This window comes from Aquila chrysaetos, chromosome W, assembly GCF_900496995.4.
Source record: "Aquila chrysaetos chrysaetos chromosome W, bAquChr1.4, whole genome shotgun sequence".
NCBI classification, from domain to species: domain Eukaryota; kingdom Metazoa; phylum Chordata; class Aves; order Accipitriformes; family Accipitridae; genus Aquila; species Aquila chrysaetos.
Genome location: NC_054457.1, coordinates 8,600,897 through 8,624,436, shown reverse-complemented (window position 1 = coordinate 8,624,436; position 23,540 = coordinate 8,600,897). Strand labels below are relative to the sequence as shown.

Genomic DNA, 23,540 nt, shown 5'->3' with positions numbered 1-23,540 from the left:
TTCTTCCTTTTTTTAGGTTTTACTGGGACTTAATCATGCTCATAATGATGGTTGGAAACCTTGTCATTATACCAGTTGGAATCACGTTCTTCACAGAACAAACAACAACACCATGGATTATTTTCAATGTGGCATCAGACACTGTTTTTCTATTGGACTTGATAATGAATTTTAGAACTGGGACTGTAAATGAAGACAGCTCTGAAATAATACTGGACCCTAAAATCATTAAGATGAATTACTTAAAAAGCTGGTTTGTGGTTGACTTCATCTCATCAATACCAGTGGATTATATCTTTCTCATTGTAGAAAAAGGAATGGATTCGGAGGTTTACAAGACAGCAAGAGCACTTCGTATTGTGAGATTTACAAAAATCCTCAGCCTGTTACGTTTATTACGCCTTTCAAGACTGATTAGATACATACACCAGTGGGAAGAGGTAAGATATATATGGTTATAACATCATTTGCTAAGTTCTTATTCCTACAAAAAACTATTCAGGTCTCTCCAAAGAGCTACACACAAACCAGAATGGAATAAAGACTTTTTACTCCCCAGTTAGTGTAATTACATACAGGTGCTAGTAGGAAAGCCTTGCTGGAAAAAAGCACAAAGGAGTAACCATCTTCTGTCTGCTAACCACAGAGACCAAAAATATGTTTGGGACCATCAGCACGATGAGCATGGATGGGCTCCTTTTGAGAATATTAGAAACTTTAGCAACCACCTAAATCTCCATTTGAGTTTGGTGACTAGCACTTAGACTTATGAAGTTAATACTCTTGTAATCACAGAGAACTTAAAATACATGTTCATATTTTTCTATTTCAGGAAAAATTGAAACCATTTATAATTGAGTAGATTTCCTAGAACGCTCATTGTTTTAAGGTTGTACGTAGGCTGAATATATTGAATGCTGACCTTTTTCATAAAAAATGGGTAGTTCAAATTTTGAGTCATTTCTTTCTAAACTGTCAACTCCACTATTTCCAGACGTGACCTTATGCTGCCTGCCAATTTGGCATGGTGATGTTTCCAGGAAATTATGGCATTCCCTAATTTGGCATGCTCATGGCTAGGAAGTGTTTAATGCTTTGGCACACAGCACCATGATTCAGTCATTTCATTTCTTGCTTGTCCCCATTTCTGTAGTTCTAAATATCATAATATGTTTTAAAAGGAAGTGCTAAAAACATAGGAAAAATAACTGCTGTTTTCTAAACCTTTCTTGTAGCAAGTGTAATGAGAATTATTTTGTAAAGCATTTTCACAGAAACATTGTTAAAATAGATTTGCATAAATTTATTTACCTATATTAATAAAGATTTATTTAAGTGAATATTGAAGGATTATTTGGTACCATTTCTGGTGCTTTTTCTGCTGGTTATCTCATTTTTAAAGTATTATGTTCACTTTCCAGTTTAATAGAAACCTAAATGCAAAGCCATCTCACAAATAATGTCAGATTATATTTAAAAATGGCACAATGCTGGATGATACTAAGTATCAAAGTCTAATAAATTTATAGTTGTTTCTCAAAACCCTCCTGAAATAGGTCATTATTTTTTATTAATGTATTTTGTAAATTCTATTTCTTTTTGCCTCCCTGTAATGCAGTGTAACTATATTTTTGACACAGAAATAGAACACTGCAGTTTTGTACTCAATTTAACTAAGGCAAATGATTAAGCATATCTTGCAGTTTTACCATAAAGCTGTGCTTTTGTCTCTGTGTTTTACAGAGAGACAACCTTCTGAAATGCATTCAATGACATTATTTTATGGTAGCTTGAGTTAATAGCTTGCCACTATAAAGCCCTACTAAGCAGAGAAATTAATACTTTTTTTCTCCCCTCCCATCTGTTGTCAAAAATGAATCAGGTATTCTAAATCAAAAGTAGTTGAATCAAGCACTAAGTGGGACTAGAAGTGACCAGATGTGGTCCAAACCAGCAATAGCTGGTGTTTGGCTCATGTAATCTATAGCTAATGGCTGCTGGTGTCTCCAGGCTGCTTGATTGCAACTTCACCTTTGATTCCACTGGTAAAACTTGCGAAATATTTCTTGTATGATAATTTATTTAGCAAGTATTGAAAAATAAGTAGAGTCCATCTTTTTGTGTTTGATGACATATTATAGAGCTCCCTGGATGTTCTCAGGAAGGTGAAAGAGGATCTGAAATATTTTTTTGTTTTTTGAGCCTGCAATAAATCAGCAAGAAGCTCGCTGGCTGCTTTTAAAAGAGTTCTGATGACTGTGAGAACATGTGGGAACAGTGATGAATATGTAGACTGAATCAAGTTTTGATAAATCCCAAAATGAAATGTGTGCAAAAAAAAAAATTTAATCTTTTCTTTAGCATCTTATAGAGATCAGAAATAAAGGTGGTCATGGATTTTCATATTTGGCTTTTGTTATCACAGTAGTTGATTATTATTTTGAATGTAGAGTGTGAAACTTCTGCACGGTGATTCATTACCACTTTGGAGAAATTGTATGTTATAGCATTGTAATGTTTTAAAACAACAAAACTGGCTAGGGATGAACTTTGCTGAATTAGGAAACAACAGTTGGATGATCTCATGGGGTAGTCAGTGAGACCTTTGCTGCTGATATGAATCTTTTCTGTATTGTGTGTGTTTGCACATGCACAACAGGGAGCAACTGTTAACTAATTTTTATGACAAAGAGCTAGTGACTGTGTGTGGTTAAAAGGATAAATAGTTTTTGCATATGGGCTGACATGTTGGTTTTAAATGTGGTGCAGATAAACCTGAAATACTATGTATTTGGATCCAGAATAATGAGCATTATGTCAAAAATATTGAGAGGACAGTCAGCAAACTCATTCTTCATAAACTGCCAAGAGGATACTTCCTGGAGAACTGATGAATGAACAAACCAGGATGTATAATAAGGCTTTTATTCCACTGAGGTATTTATACATCCTCAAACAGAAAAGACATGTTGAAATTATTTGAGCTTTTCCTTTTTTAGTATCACATACCTGGACTTCAGTTGGTTAGTATCCTGAACTTTAAGATGAGTAGGCAAAAATTTAAAAGACTTTTATATGATACTAGTGAAACATGGTTCCTTTTCTTTATTTATTTTCACATCACTTAAATCAATTAAATCAGGATCAAGCTGCTAACAGCCACATAGAGTAATATCGAGGTAAATAATGTATGCATTGTAGAAGCTTTCTCCTTAACTGTTATGAGAGAACAAAGCTATAGCCTGTGGTGCGATATATATGAAATCTGACTGATATATTAATATGTCTGATGTTAATAGTTTATCCAAATGAATGACTTAGTGGAAATGAGAAGAAACACTTAAACAAGGGGACAGGAGATATGTTGGCAGGAATTTATTTACTGAATTTGCAAATTCACATTGTCCTAAAACTGGTTTTAGCTACAATATCTAATATGCCAGTCTTTTACAACCCAGATGTTGACAAATAGATCATATACTTATTTAAACAAAATTATATAATATAACATGTAAGGACAAATTTGTTATTTAAATTGCTGGTTGCAGAAATTATACTTTTGCAATAATTTCTTACAGGGGGGTTGTTTTGGATTTATTTATTTTTTTAGCATAGGTTCCTAAAAATACCAAACAGGAAGTACTGGACTTCTTATTTACTTTAACTTTATTAAATTCAGAGAATATAGTATGAGAGAACCAATAACATATTCCTGACATGATCAGGAAGTGAATACGCAGAGAACTAGACAGTAGTTAACTTCAAACCAAAGCCATAGAAGAAAATATGTTTGCTTGAGATGAAATAATTATAGAATGTTGAATGATCAAATTCATAATTCTTTTTTTGTAAAATACTTCTCAAAGAGACTGAGACCGCTTAAGCTGCTGACCCCTGAACATTTTACATAGGTTTGCATGCAACTAGTAAGTTATTCTTAGTTACCAATGCTCATAGATAACTGAACAATTAAAAATAAAAGATATGAACAATTAGGAATAAATACATCGTTACAATCAACTAATTTACATTCTTAAATATGAATTTTTCTTTTTTTTTGTTTCAGTTAAGAGATGTCGAATGATATGCCACTTGGCTTTATATTTGCCTATGATATAAATTTACTGATTCTTTCAAATAACAGTATTTTCCAAAAGCTGCTTAAAAACCAGATTTAATAGGTTTGCTTAAAGCTATTCTAATCACAAGACAAAATCTAGTAGATGTATGACTAAATAAAAGTGTTACTTCTAAAACTGTACCCTAAGTCTTTCTTGTTCTGCAATGCCTGATTATTTAGAATTAGAACAAATTTTAAAGTGACTGAATGCTTATCGCAAGATGTGCAAAAAAGGTTATGTTTTGCAAAAAATCATCTAGCAAAATATATAATAATTGTAAATTGCAGCCATGTCTTATTTTGGTTTGACTTGTACTGAAATCTGGTTTTCAATTTGCCAAACCTTTTCAAGGCTCGTGAACCTACGCAACCGTTGATATCCATTCTAGCTATTGCTAAAGCTCAAGCATTTAATGAAATGTATTCCCAGAACTTGATGACACCACACTGAGTGGTGCAGTTGACATGCCTGAGGGATGGGATGCCATCCAGAGGGACCTGGACAAGCTTGAGAAGTGGGCCCATGTGAACCTCATGAAGTTCAACAAGGCCAAGTGCAAGGGCCTGCACCTGGGTCAGAGTAACCCTCAGTATCAATACAGTCTGGGGGATGAAGGGACTGAGAGCAGCCCTGTGGAGAAGGATTTGGGGGTACTGGTGGATGAAAAGCTGGACATGAGCTGGCAATGTGTGCTCGCAGCCCAGAAAGCCAACTGTATCCTGGGCTGCATCGAAAGAAGCGTGGCCAGCAGGTCGAGGGAGGTGATTCTTCCCCTCTACTCTGCTCTGGTGAGACCCCACCTGGAGTACTGCATCCAGCTCTGGAGTCCTCAGTACAAGACAGACATGGACCTGTTGGAGTGGGTCCAGAGGAGGGCCACAGAAATGATCAGAGGGATGGAACACATCTCCTATGAGGAAAGGCTGAGAGAGTTGGGGTTGTTCAGCCTGGAGAAGAGAAGGCTCTGGGGAGACATCATTGCAGCCTTTCAATACTTAAAGGGGTCTTCTAAGAAAGATGGGGACAGACTTTTTAATAGGTCCTGTAGTGACAGGACAAGGGGTAATGGTTTTAAACTAAAAGAGGGTAGATTCAGACTAGATATGAGGAAGAAATTTTTTACAATGAGGGTGGTGAAACACTGGCACAGGTTGCCCAGAGAGGTGGTAGATGCCTCATCCCTGGAAACATTCAAGGTCAGGTTGAACACGGCTCTGAGCAACCTGATCCAGTTGAAAATGTCCCTGCTCATTGCAGGAGGGTTGGACTAGATGACCTTTAAAGGTCCCTTCCAACCCAAAACATTCTATGATTCTATGAACTTCTGAGTGTGGTGGGTTGACCCTGGCTGAATGCCAGGTGCCCACCAAAGACGTTCTATCACTACCCCCTCCTCAGCTGGACGGGGGAGAGAAAATATAACAAAGGGCTCGTGGGTCGAGATAAGGACAGGAGAGATCAACTCACCAATTACCATCACGGGCAAAACAGACTCAGCTTGGGTAAAATTAACTCACTTTATTACAAATCAACCAGAGTAGGGTAATGAGAAATAAAACCAAATCTCAGAACACCTTCCCTCCACCCCTCCCTTCTTCCCGGGCACAACTTCACTCCCGGATTCTCTACCAACCCCCCCAGCGGTGCAGGGGGACAGGGAATGGGGTTTACGGTCAGTTCATCACACGTTGTCTCTGCTGCTCCTTCCTCCTCAGGAGGAGGACTCCTCACACTCTTCCCCTGCTCCAGCGTGGGGTCCCTCCCATGAGAGACAGTCCTCCACGAACTTCTCCAATGTGGGTCCTTCCCACGGGCTGCAGTTCTTCACAAACTGCTCCAGCATGGGTCCCTTCCACGGCGTGCAGTCCTTCAGGAGCACACTGCTCCAGCATGGGTCCCCCATGGGGTCACAAGTCCTGCCAGAAAACCTTCTCCAATGTGGGCTCCTCTTTCTCCACAGATCCTCAGGTCCTGCCAGGAGCCTGCTCCAGTGTGGGTTTCCCACAGGGCCACAGCCTCCTTCAGGTACCCACCTGCTCTGGCGTGGGGTCCTCCACGGGCTGCAGGTGGATATCTGCTCCACCGTGGACCTCCATGGACTGCAGGGGGACAGCCTGCCTCACCATGGTCTTCACCATGGGACACAGGGGAATCTCTGCTCCGGCGCCTGGAGCATCTCCTCCCCCTCCTTCTTCACTGACCTTGGTGTCCGCAGGGTTGTTTCTCTTACATGTTCTCACTCCTTTCTCCGGCTGCCGTTTCTGTCTGTCCCAACCTTTTTCCCTTCTTAAAAATGTTATCACAGAGGCGTTACCACTATCGCTGATTGTCTCGGCCTTGGCCAGCAGCGGGTCCATCTTAGAGCCAGCTGGTATTGGCTCTCTCTCGAACACAAGGGAAGCTTCTAGCAGCTTCTTACAGAAGCCACCCCTGTAACCCCCCCCCCCCCCACTACCAAAACCTTGCCACACAAAGCCAATACACTGAGCATAGAATCATTTAGGTTAGAAAAGACCCTTAAGATCATCAAGTCCAACTGTTAACCTAACACTGCCATGTCCACCACTGCGGAGGCACAGGACATCACACACAGACCAATGTGATCAGGTGAAGTCCACTTTACTAGAGCATCAGACATCATTTTATACATTAGTTACATCCGTACATGCGTTTAGCTATTTTACTATTGGTTACACACATTATTCACGCACTGTCCACGCGCCTAGTTACACTTAATGATTGGTTATATCAACACTGTACACGCGCATAAACATAAAACATAATTGGTTATACTAACTAAAACATGGGAGACTTGTCTCAGTCTAATTGGTCAAGATAAACTGCCGAATTGAGGTTGTTTGTGCCAAGTTCTCTTTATCGTGGAATGCACACCTGTGTTTTTCTAATTACTATCTTTCTTTTTTTTGTCTTCTTGTTTATTCTGTTCAAGGCCTTCTAAAGGCGTCTGGAATGCTCTTGTGACCGTTAGCTAAATATGTTCCCACAACACACCACTAAACCATGTCCCTAAGTGCCACATCTACACATCTTTTAAATACCTCCAGGGATGGTGACTCAACCACTTCCCTGGGAAGCCTGTTCCAGTGCTTGACAACCCTTTCAGTGAAAACATTTTTCCTAATATCCAATCTAAACCTCCCCTGGTGCAACTTGAGGCCGTTTCCTCTCATCCTATCCCTTGTTACTAGGGAAAAGAGACCAACACCCACCTTGCTACAACCTCCTTTCAGGTAGTTGTAAAGAGCGATAAGGTCTCCCCTCAGCCTCCTTTTCTCCAGACTAAACAACCCCAGTTCCCTCAGCTGCTCCTCATAAGACTTGGTCTCTAGACCCTTCACCAGCTTCAGTGCTCTTCTTTGGATGCACTCCAGCACCTCAATGTCTTTCCTGTAGTGAGGGGCCCAAAACTGAACACAGTATTCGAGGTGCGGCCTCAACAGTACCGAGTACAAAGGGACAATCACTTCCCTAGTTCTGTTGGCCACACTATTTCTGATACAGGCCAGGATGCTATTGGCCTTCTTGGCCACCTGGGCACACTGCCAGCTCATATTCAGCTGGCTGTCAACCAGCACCCCCAGGTCTTTTTCTGCTGGGCAGCTTTCCAGCCACTCTTCCCCAAGCCTATAGCGTTGCGTGGGGTAGTTATGACCCAAGTGCAGGACCTGGCACTTAACTTTGTTGAACCTCATGAGCTTTTTTCTTTATTTCAATGAAAATTATTTATTTGAGAAAAATATATATTATTACAGCTAAAGTATACATCCATGAAATATCACTGACGTAAATGTTGGAGCATACTCTCAAGTTTTTATTTTTCACTCTTTTAAATTCTGTACAACAGTAGGAAAATACACATAACTGATACAGACAATTATAAGGCATTGTGATCCATGGTCTCCTAATAACAGAATACTAACTGCCGAAAAAGAACAGCACATTTGTAGAGCAGGCAATTATTGAAATGCAAGCAAGTCATAGAGTATTCTGTTTTTCAGTTTCCTACTTTATGATCTAAGCATAATCACTTTCATGGGAGGAATAATCCATCTCCCTACAGAGTAAAATAGGAAGTGTTACAAGTGTAAAGTTTCTTGCTTCATGTTTTTACCCCCTTTTTTATGACTGTGCAAACTAAGCTGCCTTTCTTGTGTGCATATGCCAATAGAGTAATTGTGTGGCGATGATGTTTTCCCTAGGAGATAAACCGTGTAGAACATAGCCTGAGATAGATTTCCCTGAACTCAAATGCTGGAAGATAATGTTTTCTTCTTTATATGAGTGTTTGTCTGACTTCTATAGTAATGGCCCTGTTGCTGGGAGTCTTGGCTGTAGACCAAAGAAGGTGGGTTCACCCCTGCAGTAGCATTTCTAGGTGATGCCAGTCAATCAGTTTTGAAAATGATCAGAACTGTGTCAGCCTGTCTTTGACACTGAAGCGTAACAGGTTTTTTAGAAGAATTTTTAAGGTCTAATTTGTTGTTCATTATTTTTTAAGCTATTCTGGAGATAATTCCTTGTTTTGCACCTACTAGAGCTTGCACGCATTGCTCCTGGTTGCGGATTTGGAAAAAAGCTTTTAACACAAGCAAAAAGACCCCTTGGCTTTCACAGGGTAATGACCTGATGGATGCACCCCCACATCAGGCAGGAGGGGAGGTAGGGGATGTTCAGTTCTCTTGCAAGACAGGGCTGATGGCTGCTCACCAAGTTGTCCTACTCCTTCCCTGGAGCTGAAGAGCTGTCAGAGAAGGTGATGATGGACAAAGACCTGTTTGGGCAGGCCCCGATCTGGATCGTGATTCATTGGTTGGACACTGCGATGTTGCAGAGTCCTTCCTGTGGTGACCGCACATGTTACAAGCTGCCTTTGGTTCCTGCAGTGATGAGACAGAAGGGGAACCCGTGAATTGTTTTTTTCATTTTTTTCCACTGTATTTTAACAAGAATGATAATTTTAGGGGTTTTTTCTTTGTAGGCTAAACACAGTCCATTCAGGTATCTCTTCATTTTCAGCTTTGTATTAATTGTGACCGGTTCAGAATGACTTTTTTCACTTCTATATTACTCAGCAACAGTAATTTAACTAAAAGATATTCTCAGCTTGTCACTAATGCCTTGTGAGATCTTTCCCCTCTGTGTTTGTTTGCATAATACCAATAGATTTTTGCAAGTAGTCAGTTGAATAAATACCTTAGATTTGTGCCCAGATTTTAATTTGTCTTGGTATTCTCTTTATATAGCTGCTAGGTCAAGTCATCTTTAGAGATTGTTATAGGGATACATTATGGCCATTTTATGCTGTCTTAAATAGACTTACTTTTAAAATAAAGTTTTAGAAGACAAATGTGAAGTTGGGTTGCTAGTCTACGTGGTAAAATATGCCCTGATGGGAGCATAATGGGAGATTTGTAGTCCACTGTAATAATATCTAATACTTTTTTTTTTTTTTAAGAAAGCAACAAGATGCCCTTATAAGACATCATTACTAATTGAAAGTTGAGGAACAAATTATACAGGAAAGACAAATCATAAAAGTGTACGGGTAGAAGCTGGGTATGAACAATTTTAAGTTTTTCCTAACATTTGGCTACAAGAAGCATTTAATTTCTTAAATTAAATAGTCATGTATTAAAGGGTGAAAAGATAACTCATTAGATTTCAAGTTGATATAATTCTATGTTCTACTTTAAGGAGAAAGTTGTCAGTTGCTGTGAGCAACTTTTTAAATAAAAAAAACCACCAATGTATTCTCTCATTCTCTTCTGCAGAGAACAGTGTGATGGTGAAACTGCAGGTTTTAATTAAGGAATGCGGATTTTGTGGGAGAGCATTGCCTCAGTTATCTCAGAAAGGTCTGAGAGGTAGAAAAGGGAGATATCTGGAGAACTTGTGCTGGGCTGTGCTGGATAGACTGTCCGTGCACTGTTGCCTTTATTTATTCTTCCAGTCTGTCATGTTCCTTAGTTCATCTGGGCATTTTATCAAATAAGACCAGGACTGAAATGATACAGAATTCACCACATATCAATGGGCTGAGGATCATGTTCTGATTTTGATCAAATTTGACTACCTTCTAATACAATAAAATATCTGGGACACTACTTGTTTAAGTAGGTTTCTGAGGACAATGGAATAATGGTTTAATAGTTAATTAGGAACAAGGTTCTGCTTTATAAGCATAAAATGGTCTGAATTAACCACTTAGGGAGTAAGATGCAAATGCATAAACCTATTTAGTGAGTGCTGAGGAACTGAGATGGCAGTGTAGAAATGGCTTTTCCAACTGCAAGTTATATTTAATGAGTTATTTCTAACCTGAATCTCATGGAGTTTATTCCAAATAGCCATGACATTATCTCACATGTGTAATGTATGATTTAAATATAGTTGTGACCTGAAAAGAACAGGAAAATAACCTAATTCAGAAATTGTCAGAGCTGTGCTCCTTGCTTCCAAGCAGAAATTAAGGCTGTGATTGAACTGTTATGCTCTCCTCACCATACTGCACTGGGAACACACTCTCTTTCTCACCATTTTAATCTTCCTTAACCCAGACATGTGCTTTGCCATAGCCTTTCCATGCATCTAGGCTCATAGTGTTTTCCTCTGTTACTTATTGTTATCTTAAAACAGCTCTTTTTTCCCAGCCTCTGTTTTCAGAACCGATGGCAACAAGCTTAACTATACATCTGCTTACTTTGGTACGGTGCCTTGTAGTTGCACTGGCTTTCTGTACAGTAAATGTTTCAACTGTTGTTATCAATCTGGCAGAAACTGCTGCTGTGCAGTGTATTCGGTGTCATTTCAATCTTGGTTTTGTATGATAAAATGGTATGCAACATTGGAGATCCTGCTTTGCATCCAAGTAGGTGCTCCTAGGTGAGGAGCTGTGACAGTAAAACCCTGTATAGCACATGCATGGGAGAAACCATCTGTAAAAAACTGAAAGTGGATGAATGGCTAATTATGATATAACTGCTGTAATCTTGCCATAGTCGTTGGCCTCATGCGATTGGGCTGCCTGTAGAAGAGAGGAAAGGTGAAACTGTCAAAAAAAAAAAAAGTGAGAAAATAATGGTAATTAATTCAAACAAATGTGCATGTACATATTTATGTGAATATGTCTCCAAGTGTGAAGGTTCCTAAGAGTATCTATGTACCTCTGAATAGAAACCAGAGAAAACTGTCCTATCTACAGGTTTTATCTCTCCAGATTAATTCTCCATGCATCATATGTTCAGTTTACCTTACCTGACTGAAAATATTCAAAGGCTTATGACAAACAATGTTTTATCTCCACTAAAACCTATAAGTTTTGCTGCTGAGTTGATGCGTCTGATCATACTTTTAAGATGGTGGCATACAATATTTATGGCCAAAACCTGAACCTGTAGAGAGCATTGCTGTGCGTAATTTAAAATGAATCTGTTTTTAAGACTACCTTCCTGTGGGATTTCCAAAGCACATTATTGAGAAAGGTGTAGTAGTTCTCTTCAAGATGATCAATTCTTCCCTCAACCAAAGCAATGAATTATGTCTTCATCTGTCTCAGAAATGACTGGGCATCCCACCTGAGAACTGTTTTCCAACTGGTGAAATTTAACATCAGATATGTTTTAACAAGGAAATAAAAAAAAAAAAGCAATTAAAATGTGATTTCAACAGGCAAGGGGTAACTTCTAGAACTGCTGCATTGTTTTGATCACCAAGAAGTTTTAAGATATTGAACTCAAACAAGTAACTTTATATATGGTCATAATTTGCTGGGATCAACACTTGAGTAGTTTGATTATATATATTTTCACAAGGGTGAGATACTCTTTTCTTGCAGACTCTTTGCAATGAACTAAGCCAAACACTGTTTTTCCTTCAGCATCAATCATATAAACACTCTTTTCCCCATCACTTACTTATATTGCCCATGGCAAAACCAACCTATACCACAAATGTGGCATTCTTTTTGTCCTTTTTATTATGTGATACTTTTAGTAACTGAATACACATCTTAGCCCTATGTGGATTTTTATTTGTATTTCTGTTAATGTTTGCATATCACAAATGTGTATATTTATTGATCTTTTAAAAATAGTTTTAAAAAAATTCAGTTTATTGGGGCTCTTAATTGACATGGTAACTGCCAGGCAATGGAAATGAAGATGTCGAAATACTTTGCGTGAATAAAACTAATCAGCCCTGTAACTTTTTTATCAAAAGCAAATCCATGACGAGATAGCTTATTTTTAAAATTATTATTAAATAAATTCTGGTAGAACTTTACATGCTTTCTTCCTTTTCATTTAACCTTCCCATTGTTATTCCCATGGAAGCTAGTGAAAATAAAATTAATCAATCAACACTAAGATTTTTACATATACTATTTTTCTGTTTATTAACATAATTGATTGACTTACTAGTTCTTGTCAACTCTTGTTTATCTCCTCATTTAAACAGTTTTGAAACTTATAGTCCCAAATGAGTCATAACCACGGTCCTATGGATTTCCTTCCAGTTTCTCTAAAAGTTTTCCTCTGATGTCAAACATATCATGGTGGTCTTTAGAAGCTTTAATTATGTCATTCAGAATTAGAAAATTTAGCTCAGTAGTAGATTGTCATCTGAGCAGTGCAAAATAATTCCCCACTAATATAAAACTATAATTTTTTGATAAGTCATGAAAGAGCTATAGCTTGAGATAGTTAAGGCTTGAATTTCAGGATTATTATACATGTTTGAGGAGTCTCATTTTCCACTAGTTCTCCTTTTTTGATCTTTTGACAGTAAGCTTTTTGGAGGAGCAATGCATTCCTAGCTCTATGTTCCAGTGCTAAATATACTCAAAAATTTAATAATATATTAATCATTATGTGTGCTAAACCTAGGGGAGGAGAGAGAAGAGGGGGGGGAAGAAAATCTAGCAAGAGAAGGGGCAAGCAATCTCATGCCCATAAATGACTTTTTTCTCTATAACTAGTGCTTCTCGTTAGCTGCTGCTGTCTAGAAAACCAATATCAAAAAGCTCAACTGTGATATTTTCCTTGACTACCATCTTTTAGTTTAAGCTATGTGAAAATTATGGAAGTGTGTTGTGGTTTAACCCCAGCCAGCAACTAAGCACCACGCAGCCGCTCACTCACTTCCCCCCACCCAGTGGGATGGGGGAGAGAATCGGGACAAAAAAGTAAAACTCGTGGGTTGCGATAAGAACAGTTTAATAGGACAGAAAGGAAGAAAATAATAATGATAATAATAATAATAAAATGACAATAATACTAATAAAAGGATTGGAATATACAAAACAAGTGATGCACAATGCAATTGCTCACCACTCGCCGACCGATGCCCAGTTAGTTCCCGAGCAGCAATCTGCCTCCCAGGCCAACTCCCCCCAGTTTATATACTAGACATGACATCACATGGTATGGAATACCCCTTTGGCCACTTTGGGTCAGCTGTCCTGGCTGTGTCCCCTCCCAACTTCTTGTGCCCCTCCAGCCTTCTTGCTGGCTGGCCATGAGAAGCTGAAAAATCCTTGACTTGGTATAAACATTACTTAGCAACAACTGAAAACATCAGTGTGTTATCAACATTCTTCTCATACTGAACCCAAAACATAACACTATCCCAGCTACTAGAAAGAAAATTAACTCTATCCCAGCCAAAACCAGGACAAAGTGATATGGCTGGCAGTAACATAGATCTTTTGAATTGTGTCCAGTACCCTGACATCCAGTTTGTGGCTGGAAGCTGAGAACTATATTAATTTCTCCCCTGACTGTGTTCTTCTCATTGCAGATACTCAGCAGAATCAGTCCAATGAAAAAGCAGCAGGACTAGTGGCACTCACAAGAAAATGTCTCTCTGAATTCCTAAGAGAGAAAGTATATTCAATGTAACTTCTTCTGAATATGCTAAATAGTGCTTTTATTAATTTTATTTGTAAATATTTTTATTTTACTGTATTTTCATAGTTGTTATTATGGAAAGAATGGCTGATCTTCACAGAATTTATGACTATATTAGAATTATGTCTGGCAGTTCAGGACACTGAGGGAATTTATACTGGAAATCACAATGTCTGATAATTTCTCTCAAGATGGCTTGAAGACTTACTAGCCTTCAGCTAGCCTTAGCTTAGCTTTTTCTCAGTTTTCCTTAACAGCCACCATCTTTTAATCTGTGTTTATATTTTGGGACTCCAGTTTTGACTGGCATCTCCAGGTTTGCAGTAATTTTATCATATAATAATTGAATTAATTAGTAAATTACAAAGGAATATTCTTGCTGGTCATCATGCAAGTTCAGTTGCCTTGTTCTAATTCTTGGATGTTCATCAGTCTTTGGTGGTCTGGGCTGCTTAGGGCAGTTTGGGAAATGTGTAGAAGCAGGTTTCTAGCTACCTAGAGGACTTCAGTAGGGTCAGGCACATGCAGACCCCATCAGCGGTAGGCAGCAGCTGAGCTGGACTGTTGTGAACACTATACTTGCGACTGAAGTGCCTCAGATTCACCCATGTTCTGCTTCCATGGCTCTAGTCCTAAGTGTTCGCTCTACAGTATTTGCACCATTTCCCCTCTCCATTTGCATGTATGTAACATTGTGTGTGCGGTATTCCAGTTGGGTAGCAGATTAGGTAGATACTATTTTGGGGCCTGACATTGTTCTTTTCGCTGATTTATGCTTGAAAACCTGATATAGGAATACAGAGATACAAATCTGTTAAATATTTTTTTAGCATTTTCACATTTCTGAAGTTTTACATGGATAAAGTTTATCAAACTTTAGTTTATTTATAAATTGAGCTACAAATGTACTCGACTGACCCTCAGCTGTTTTTTTACACTGAGAAATATACCCCCAGGCATTTATTCTGCAACATCTTTTCAGTCCCCCACCTCATCCTTGTGATGGGTTGACCCTGGCTGGATGCCAGGTGCCCACCAAAGCCGTTCTATCACTACCCCCTCCTCAGCTGGACAGGGGAGAGAAAATATAACAAAGAGCTTGTGGGTCAAGATAAGGACAGGAGAGATCACTCACCAATTACCATCACAGGCAAAACAGACTCAGCTTGGGTAAAATTAACTCACTTTATTACAAATCAACCAGAGCAGAGTAATGAGAAATAAAACCAAATCTCAGAACACCTTCCCTCCACCCCTCCCTTCTTCCCGGGCACAACTTCACTCCTGGATTCTCTACCAACCCCCCCCAGCGGCACAGGGGGACGGGGAATGGGGTTTACGGTCAGTTCATCACACGTTGTTTTCTGCCGCTTCATCCTCCTCAGGGGGAGGACTCCTCACACTCTTCCCCTGCTCCAGCGTGGGGTCCCTCCCACGGGAGACAGTCCTCCACGAACTTCTCCAACATGGGTCCTTCCCATGGGCTGCAGTTCTTCACGAATTGCTCCAGCATGGGTCCTTTCCACAGCGTGCAGTCCTTCAGGAGCACACTGCTCCAGCGTGGGTCCCCCACAGGGTCACAAGTCCTGCCAGAAAACCTGCTCCGTGGGCTCCTCTCTCCACAGATCCGCAGGTCCTGCCAGGAGCCTGCTCCAGCGTGGGCTTCCCACGGGGTCACAGCCTCCTTTGGGCATCCACCTGCTCCGGCGTGGGGTCCTCCCCGGGCTGCAGGTGGATATCTGCTCCACCGTGGACCTCCATGGGCTGCAGGGGGACAGCCTGCCTCACCATGGTCTTCACCATGGGACACAGGGGAATCTCTGCTCCGGCGCCTGGAGCATCTCCTCCCCCTCCTTCTTCACTGACCTGGGTGTCCGCAGGGTTGTTTCTCTTACATGTTCTCACTCCTCTCTCTGGCTGCCGTTTCCCTCTGTCCCAACTTTTTTCCTTCTTAAAAATGTTATCCCAGAGGCGTTACCACTATCGCTGATTGGCTCGGCCTTGGCCGGCGGCGGGTCCGTCTTAGAGCCAGCTGGTATTGGCTCTCTCTCAAACACAGGGGAAGCTTCTAGCAGCTTCTTACAGAAGCCACCCCTGTAACCCCCCCCGCTACCAAAACCTTGCCACACAAAACCAATACAGTCCTTTATGTCATGGAAGTGTCTTGGGAAGATAGAAAGCCTGTGCTTGGAGGCAGTGCCTGCAGAGGGTAAGAGCCTGTTACCAAATTCATAGCTCTGAGTTCTTCAAGTCTGTTTCCATAGTTGAAGATGCAAAACATGAGGGGTTTTAGTGACAGTGTTTACTTAGACTAGTACAAATAAGCATACCAAGAAGACATATGCTTCAGTTTATTTTATACAGTTTGAAAAAAAAGAGAGAAAACCAGTTTTCTAAACTTGTCACATTTGCTGAGTTAAACAGAATATTTTTGCAGTCCATCCCAGACAAAAGCTACAGAATGTAGAGTTGTTAAAATCATCAAGTTTATTCCCCATTAAACATTTTCCCCTATAGTAGCACTGCTTTCTTATATAGAGAGAAACAAACCAAAGTAAGTCCACCATATTGTGCGCTAATATCTTCAAGAAAGGAAGGAACCTTATTGAACTTTTCTTTTTAAGTTGCTCCTGTGTTTAAGTGTAAAGCAGGTAACTGCATAGTTTGTTCCAGTTCTGAGACTGTGCCAAAGCTTTGCAGTGATACTTTAGATGATAGAATCAGAGAATCATAGAATCATTTAGGTTAGAAAAGACCCTTAAGATCATCAAGTCCAACTGTTAACCTAACACTGCCAAGTCCACCACTAAACCATGTCCCTAAGTGCCACATCTACATGTCTTTTAAATACCTCCAGGGATGGTGACTCAACCACTTCCCTGGGAAGCCTGTTCCAGTGCTTGACAACCCTTTCAGTGAAAACATTTTTCCTAATATCCAATCTAAACCTCCCCTGGTGCAACTTGAGGCCGTTTCCTCTCATCCTATCCCTTGTTACTAGGGAAAAGAGACCAACACCCACCTTGCTACAACCTCCTTTCAGGTAGTTGTAAAGAGCGATAAGGTCTCCCCTCAGCCTCCTTTTCTCCAGACTAAACAACCCCAGTTCCCTCAGCTGCTCCTCATAAGACTTGGTCTCTAGACCCTTCACCAGCTTCAGTGCTCTTCTTTGGATGCACTCCAGCACCTCAATGTCTTTCCTGTAGTGAGGGGCCCAAAACTGAACACAGTATTCAAGGTGCGGCCTCACCAGTGCTGAGTACAGGGGGATGATCACTTCCCTGCTCCTGCTGGCCACACTATTTCTGATACAGGCCAGGATGCTATTGGCCTTCTTGGCCACCTGGGCACACTGCCAGCTCATATTCAGCCAGCTGTCAACCAGCACCCCCAGGTCTTTTTCTGCTGGGCAGCTTTCCAGCCACTCTTCCCCAAGCCTATAGCGTTGCATGGGTGTTGTTGTGACCCAAGTGCAGGACCCGGCACTTGGCCTTGTTGAACCTCATACAATTGGCCTTGGCCCATCGATCCAGCCTGTCCAGATCCCTCTGTAGACCCTTTCTACCCTCAAGCAGATCAGCCCTCCCTCCCAACTTGGTGTCATCTGCAGACTTCCTGAGGGTGCACTCGATCCCCTCATCCAGACCATTAATAAAGATATTAAAAAGAGCTGGCCCCAATACTGAGCCCTGGGGAACACCACACCACTTGTGATCATCTGCCAACTGGATTTAACTCCATTCACCACAACCCTCTGGGCTTGGCCATCCAGACAGTTTTTTACCCAGTGAAGAGTATGCCCATCCAAGCCATGAGCAGCCAGTTTCTCCAGGAGAATGCTGTGGGAAACAGTGTCAAAGGCTTTACTAAAGTCCAGGTCAACAACATCCACAGTCTTTCCCTCATCCGCTAAGCAGGTCACCTTGCCATAGAAGGAGATCAGGCTAGTCAAGCAGGACCTGCCTTTCATTAACCCATGCTGACTGGGCCTGATCACCTGGTTGTGCTGTACATGCCATGTGATGGCACTCAAGATGATCTGCTCCATAACCGTCCCCGGCACTGAGGTCAGACTGACAGGCCTGTAGTTTCCCAGATCCTCCTTCCGGCTCTTCTTGTAGATGGGCGTCACATTTGCTAACCTCCAGTCAACTGGGACCTCCCCGGTTAGCCAGGATTGCTGATAAATGATTGAAAATGGCTTGGTGAGCACTACCGCCAGCTCCCTTGGTACCCTTGGGTGGATCCCATCTGGCCCCATAGACTTGTGTGTGTCTAAGTGGTGTAGCAGGTCGCTAACCATTTCCCCTTGGATTATGGGGGCTTCATTCTGCTCCCTGTCTTCCAGCTCAGGGGGCTGGGTACCCGGAGAACAATTGGTCTTACCATTAAAGTCTGAGACAAAGGCAGCATTAAGTACCTCAGCCTTTTCCTCATCTTTTGTCGCTATGTTTCCCCCCGCATCCAATAAAGGATGGAGATTCTCCTTAGCCTTCCTTTTGTTGTTAATGTATTTATAGATACATTTTTTTATTGTCTTTTACTGCAGTAGCCAGATTAAGTTCTAGTTGGGCTTTGGCCCTTCTGATTTTCTCCCTGCATAACCTCACGACATCCTTGTAGTCTTCCTGAGTTGCCTGCCCCTTCTTCCAAAGGTCGTAAACTCTTTTTTCCTGAGTTCCAGCCAGAGCGCTCTGTTCAGCCAGGCCAGTCTTCTTCCCCGCCGGCTCGTCTTTCAGCACATAGGGACAGCCTGCTCCTGTGCCTTTAAGATTTCCTTCTTGAAGAATGTCCAAGCCTTTCTGGACTCCTCTGCCCTTCAGGACTGCCTCCTAAGGGACTCTGTCTACAAGGTCCCTAAATAGGCAAAGTCTGCCCTCCAGAAGTCCAAGGTAGCTGTTCTGCTAATCACCCTCCTTACTTCTTCAACAATCAAAAACTCTATCATTTCATGATTGCTGTTCCCAAGGTGGCCTTCAACCATCATATAACCCACAAGTCCTCTGTTCGCAAACAAGTCCAGTGGGGTGCCTTCCCTAGTTGTCTCACTCACCGTGTCAGGAAGTTATCTTCCGCACACTCCAGGAACCTCCTAGACTGTTTTCCCTCTGCTGTATTGTATTTCCAGCAAATATCTGGTAAGTTGAAGTCCCCCATGAGAACAAGGGCTAGCAATCATGAGACTTCTCACAGTTGCTTATAGAATATTTCATCTGTCTCTTCAACCTGGTTGGGTGGTGTATAACAGACTCCCACCATGATATCTGCTTTATTGGCCTTTCCCCTCATCCTTACCCATAAACACTCGTCCCTTTCATCACCATCATCAAGCTCTGGACAGTCAAAACGCTCCCTAACATGCAGGGCTACCCCACCGCCTCTCCTTCCTTGTCTATCCCTTCTGAAGAGCTTATAGCCATCCATTGCAGCATTCCAGTTGTGTGAGTCATCCCACCATGTTTCTGTGATTGCAACTGTATCATATTTTTCCAGCTGCACAATTGCTTCCAACTCCTCCTGTTTGTTGTTCATGCTGTGTGCATTGGTGTAGATGCACTTCAGTTGGGCTATTGATCCTACCACCTTTTTTGGGGGAGAAGCCCTAATTCCTATGTGACTGTTCTCAGGTGCTTCGGTGGTTTCTAACACATCAACAACCCTTGCGTCTTTGCTGTCGCATTCTGATGTTCTCAATATTTCTAAAGTAGCAGATGAAGAAGATTAAGTAGGATTCTACCTATTCACGATGTTTTCCATGGCAGATCAAGTATTTGTACTTGAAAAACAGAGTTATATATTCTGCATTATGTGCTTTGAAAGAATAACCATAGATTTCTTGGATATGGGGAGTAGAGTTCATTAGCTCACTAGTGTTGCTTGATGAACACTACTATGTAGGTAAAACGAAATCAGTTATAATAACTCTTAAACATATAGACATGTATCAAAATCATCAGCTGATTTGGCCCATTACTAGATTTTCAATCTTCTACTTACTATGTCTAGTTTAGAAAAAATATTTCTACCAATAAATAAAGCACATTTTAATAAGCCTTTTATCCTGAAGTGCTCAATGTGAAGTTTTATGATAATGCATAGAAAAGCATGTCTCTGTAGGAGCTTGATGACTTAATCTACCTCCTGATTGAAAGTTTGATGAGATAAACTATCAGTAACTGAAAAGTGATAAAAGGTGGTCTAACACTGACACAGATCTGCTGCCTCGATAACTAATCAGTATAAGAACAGTGAGCCAAAATGGCTCAGAAATTGGAGTATTATATTTAAAAAGCTAAGGTAAAATCTGCACACCTTCAGAAAAATGCCTGGCATGGCATATCTTTTATTTTAGACAGTTCTTCAAAATGTATTTCTACCCTACCCTAAATAACAGCTTTGTAATTCATAGTGCTCTCTTTGCTGGCATGTAAAAATATTGTACTCTGCCTGTTAGCCATGCTAAGTGCACCAGCATCAGTAAAGGCTGCTATTATATCTGTTGTAAGTTAATGTTTTTTTCACTGTTTACCATTTCTTCTGCTGAAATCTAGTTTCAAATGCAGTTTCTATTGGATTGTGATCTCTCCTGTGTCCTTGGGTGATTTTGCCTGTACCATGTACCGTCACCAACTTTTTGTGGTTTTTTTTTTTTTTTTTTCCACAAAATGACATCTATTCAGGGTTCCTGATTTGCCACACCTTTCCTTGATTCCTTGAAGTAGTGAGGTATGACCTATCTGAAAGTGGACATCCAAATCTGAGATTTCTAAAATCAGTAGACAGCTGAAGACTCCTCTTCCTTCATGGTTGGTTGTTTGCTATGGAGTCCTTGGCATATAAAAATGCATGATAAGATACAAGGTTATATTGTCCTGTCTCGGCCAATTCCTAGACAGTCAGCACTTTTTAAACTGGGAACCAGTTGGGGTTTGGCATTCTCAGGGTAATGCAGATTGGCTTATAACCTTGGCATAGTTGACAGCAATCCAGAATGATATTTGATATATACCAATGCTTATGTTTAATTGTCAGTAATTTCCCTGGTGCTATAGCACCATTCTTCAACAAAGTGTTACAAATTAACTTTGTTTTATGTCTCTTAGGTATGTTGTCGATAAGAGGTTGTGAGAACCTGCAGTGGCCAAAAAGGATCGCTAAAATGTTCTTTTTCTTTGTAGTGCAGATTAGCTATCACAGATCTTTGGTCCAGCAGTATTCACGTGTCTGTATCCTTTTATCCTGTTTATTCCTTAAGATGAATGAAGTTACAGTAATCTCTATACCTAATAGGGGCAGGTCTTTAAGAACTTGAATAGGCTGTTAGAGACAAGCCCTTTTTGATGCTCTGTTGGTCTTGCTCCCTTGTGCCCATGCCAAGCTCACTGTTAAACATACCCCGCATCTACTATGGATTTGAGATTGCTGCAGTTTTTAGGCAAGTAGATTTATACACCTGTTGCATGTGAGTGCAGCTGGTAGGGAACTGCTGTATGCCTTGCAGATCACCTATTCCTTTCTATTAATGTTTCTGTGAGCGCTGTCTAATGCTAGCCAATGAAATATTGTTTCTTAAGTCTTATTTCTCAAGCTACTTAAAATTGATTTATTTGATATTTTAATTTTTTTTTCATTCAGAAATAGTGCATAACATGAATTGTCTTATTTTGGTCGGTTTCTTATTATTTTGTTAAAGATCTTTTAAAGAAATGCAAGTTTTATTGATGTTGTGAAACTTTCAGTTCTGCTGGGGAGTATCATTTTTCCCTACAGTCTTCATTTTGGAGCATTTGACAGACTTTTAGGTTTCAGGGCTAGAGACATGGAATACTTTGAAGATAGTTTGAAGGCTTGAATTTGAATATAGCAAATTCTAAAGAGAAAATAGGTTTCATGTGCTGAGTTCTTTTTTCTCCATAATGTCTTAAATTCAGTGATTCTCTATATTCAAGACACAATTATGAGGGAATCACATGACTAAGTTTATGGGGGGGAGGGAGGGAGGAGACACTGGGAAACTCCCAGGGGGTCTGTCTGCCATAACACCTTTCGCTAGAGTAGGGAAACTCCAGGATTTCCTTGAAGATGCTTCATGATACCAATTTTTCTTTTCAATTCCTTGAGTGTTATACAAATAATGACAAATGCAACTGTGCTGGGTAGCTATAAGGCCAGCGAACTTCAGTTTCTTGAAAAAACATATTTAAAACTTTTAATAATATTTTCAGTCCATTATGAATGGCATGTTCCATGTATATAATTTGTTTAGGCCCAGATGTTATTTTGTCCATGTTTTTCTTTTCTTTGGGAGAAAGCAGTAGGGAGGTTACTGTAACCAACGAAAGGAAAATTCCACTGTTAAACTATTAAATATTCCTTACCTATTAGTAGGGATTTTCTTTTCTTATTCTGCTATTTTTATGTACCACAGATGATTCCAGTAACAGCAGTAGCAATGTCTGACCTTGCGTTGTAACACACCCAAGTGGCATGCCAATCGTGCCTTAATTATGGCAGTGGTAAGTTAAGTCTCTAGGATAATTAGAGCTGGCATTTTCTGCAAATATGAGCTTTCAACAGAGGATGTCAATTCATGATTGATGATAATAATAATAATAAAAAATAGTGTGGTGGTACCAATGACCAATGATCTGAATATTTTTCATCAAAGCAGGGAGGAGAGAGAGATGCCAAAAAGAATAATGTTCAGTAAATGAGAGAAGTCATCTAGAGCATAGAATCAGATAAAGTCCCTGCCTGGCTATGCTCCTATACTCCCTAGGGAGTGGTTGGAATTATCAGATGACTATCTACTCTCTTTTTGATTTGTTAAAGCAGTTCCATTTTGTTCACTAGGCAACTATTTAGGAAATAATTCATCTATTCCTTATCTCAGATAAGTGGTCCAGCCTCCAGGCTGCTCAGTGAGAAATGCCTCCCTATTTCTTTTTTGTTCTATTGCAAAAATGTCTTGGACCTGTTACAGTACACATAGGAATGTGTCTGTGTTTTATTTGAAGTTGTAGAGGCTTTTAGGATGAGGAGAACCTTTCCTGCTTATTCCTAAAGATAAGCAGATGTTATGTCTGCATCCTATTCCAAAATTTCAGTATCAAATTGAAACTAGTATGTTTAATAATTTTCTGAACTGGTGTTTCTGTCTTATTTCCATTGAAAATTAACTTTTCTCCATTTGCCTTCCTGAGCCTTGCCAGTTGCCACATTAAGGTGGTTATAACCACTGGTGACAGAAGAGGTGGAAGCAGTTGCTTTTAAACTGTCAGTGCTGGCAATTCATGAAAAGGTAATATTAACAGTGCTACAAAATAGCTGCTCATTGCTGGGAAAATGGTCAATGCCAATGCACTGTAATAATTCTGTTTCTCTCTATTATTAGTGAACCCCGTAAAGTGACCAGGCTTTTTGATGTATGTTGTAATGGAATGTTTGCTTACTAATAGCCCTTCATATCTAAGCAAATTGATATGCAGATAAA

General features: G+C 40.4%; 1 protein-coding gene across 1 annotated transcript in view; it reads left to right on the top strand.

Moving 5' to 3' along the window:
• The window catches only part of LOC121232755 (potassium/sodium hyperpolarization-activated cyclic nucleotide-gated channel 1-like), a 240,105-nt gene that overhangs the window by 37,466 nt on the left and 179,099 nt on the right, over positions 1 to 23,540 (top strand). Inside the window, exon 2 of the mRNA XM_041121157.1 lies at positions 17 to 440. Within this exon, the coding sequence (XP_040977091.1) occupies positions 17 to 440 (424 nt within the window). The remainder of the gene's footprint in view (positions 1 to 16; positions 441 to 23,540) is intronic.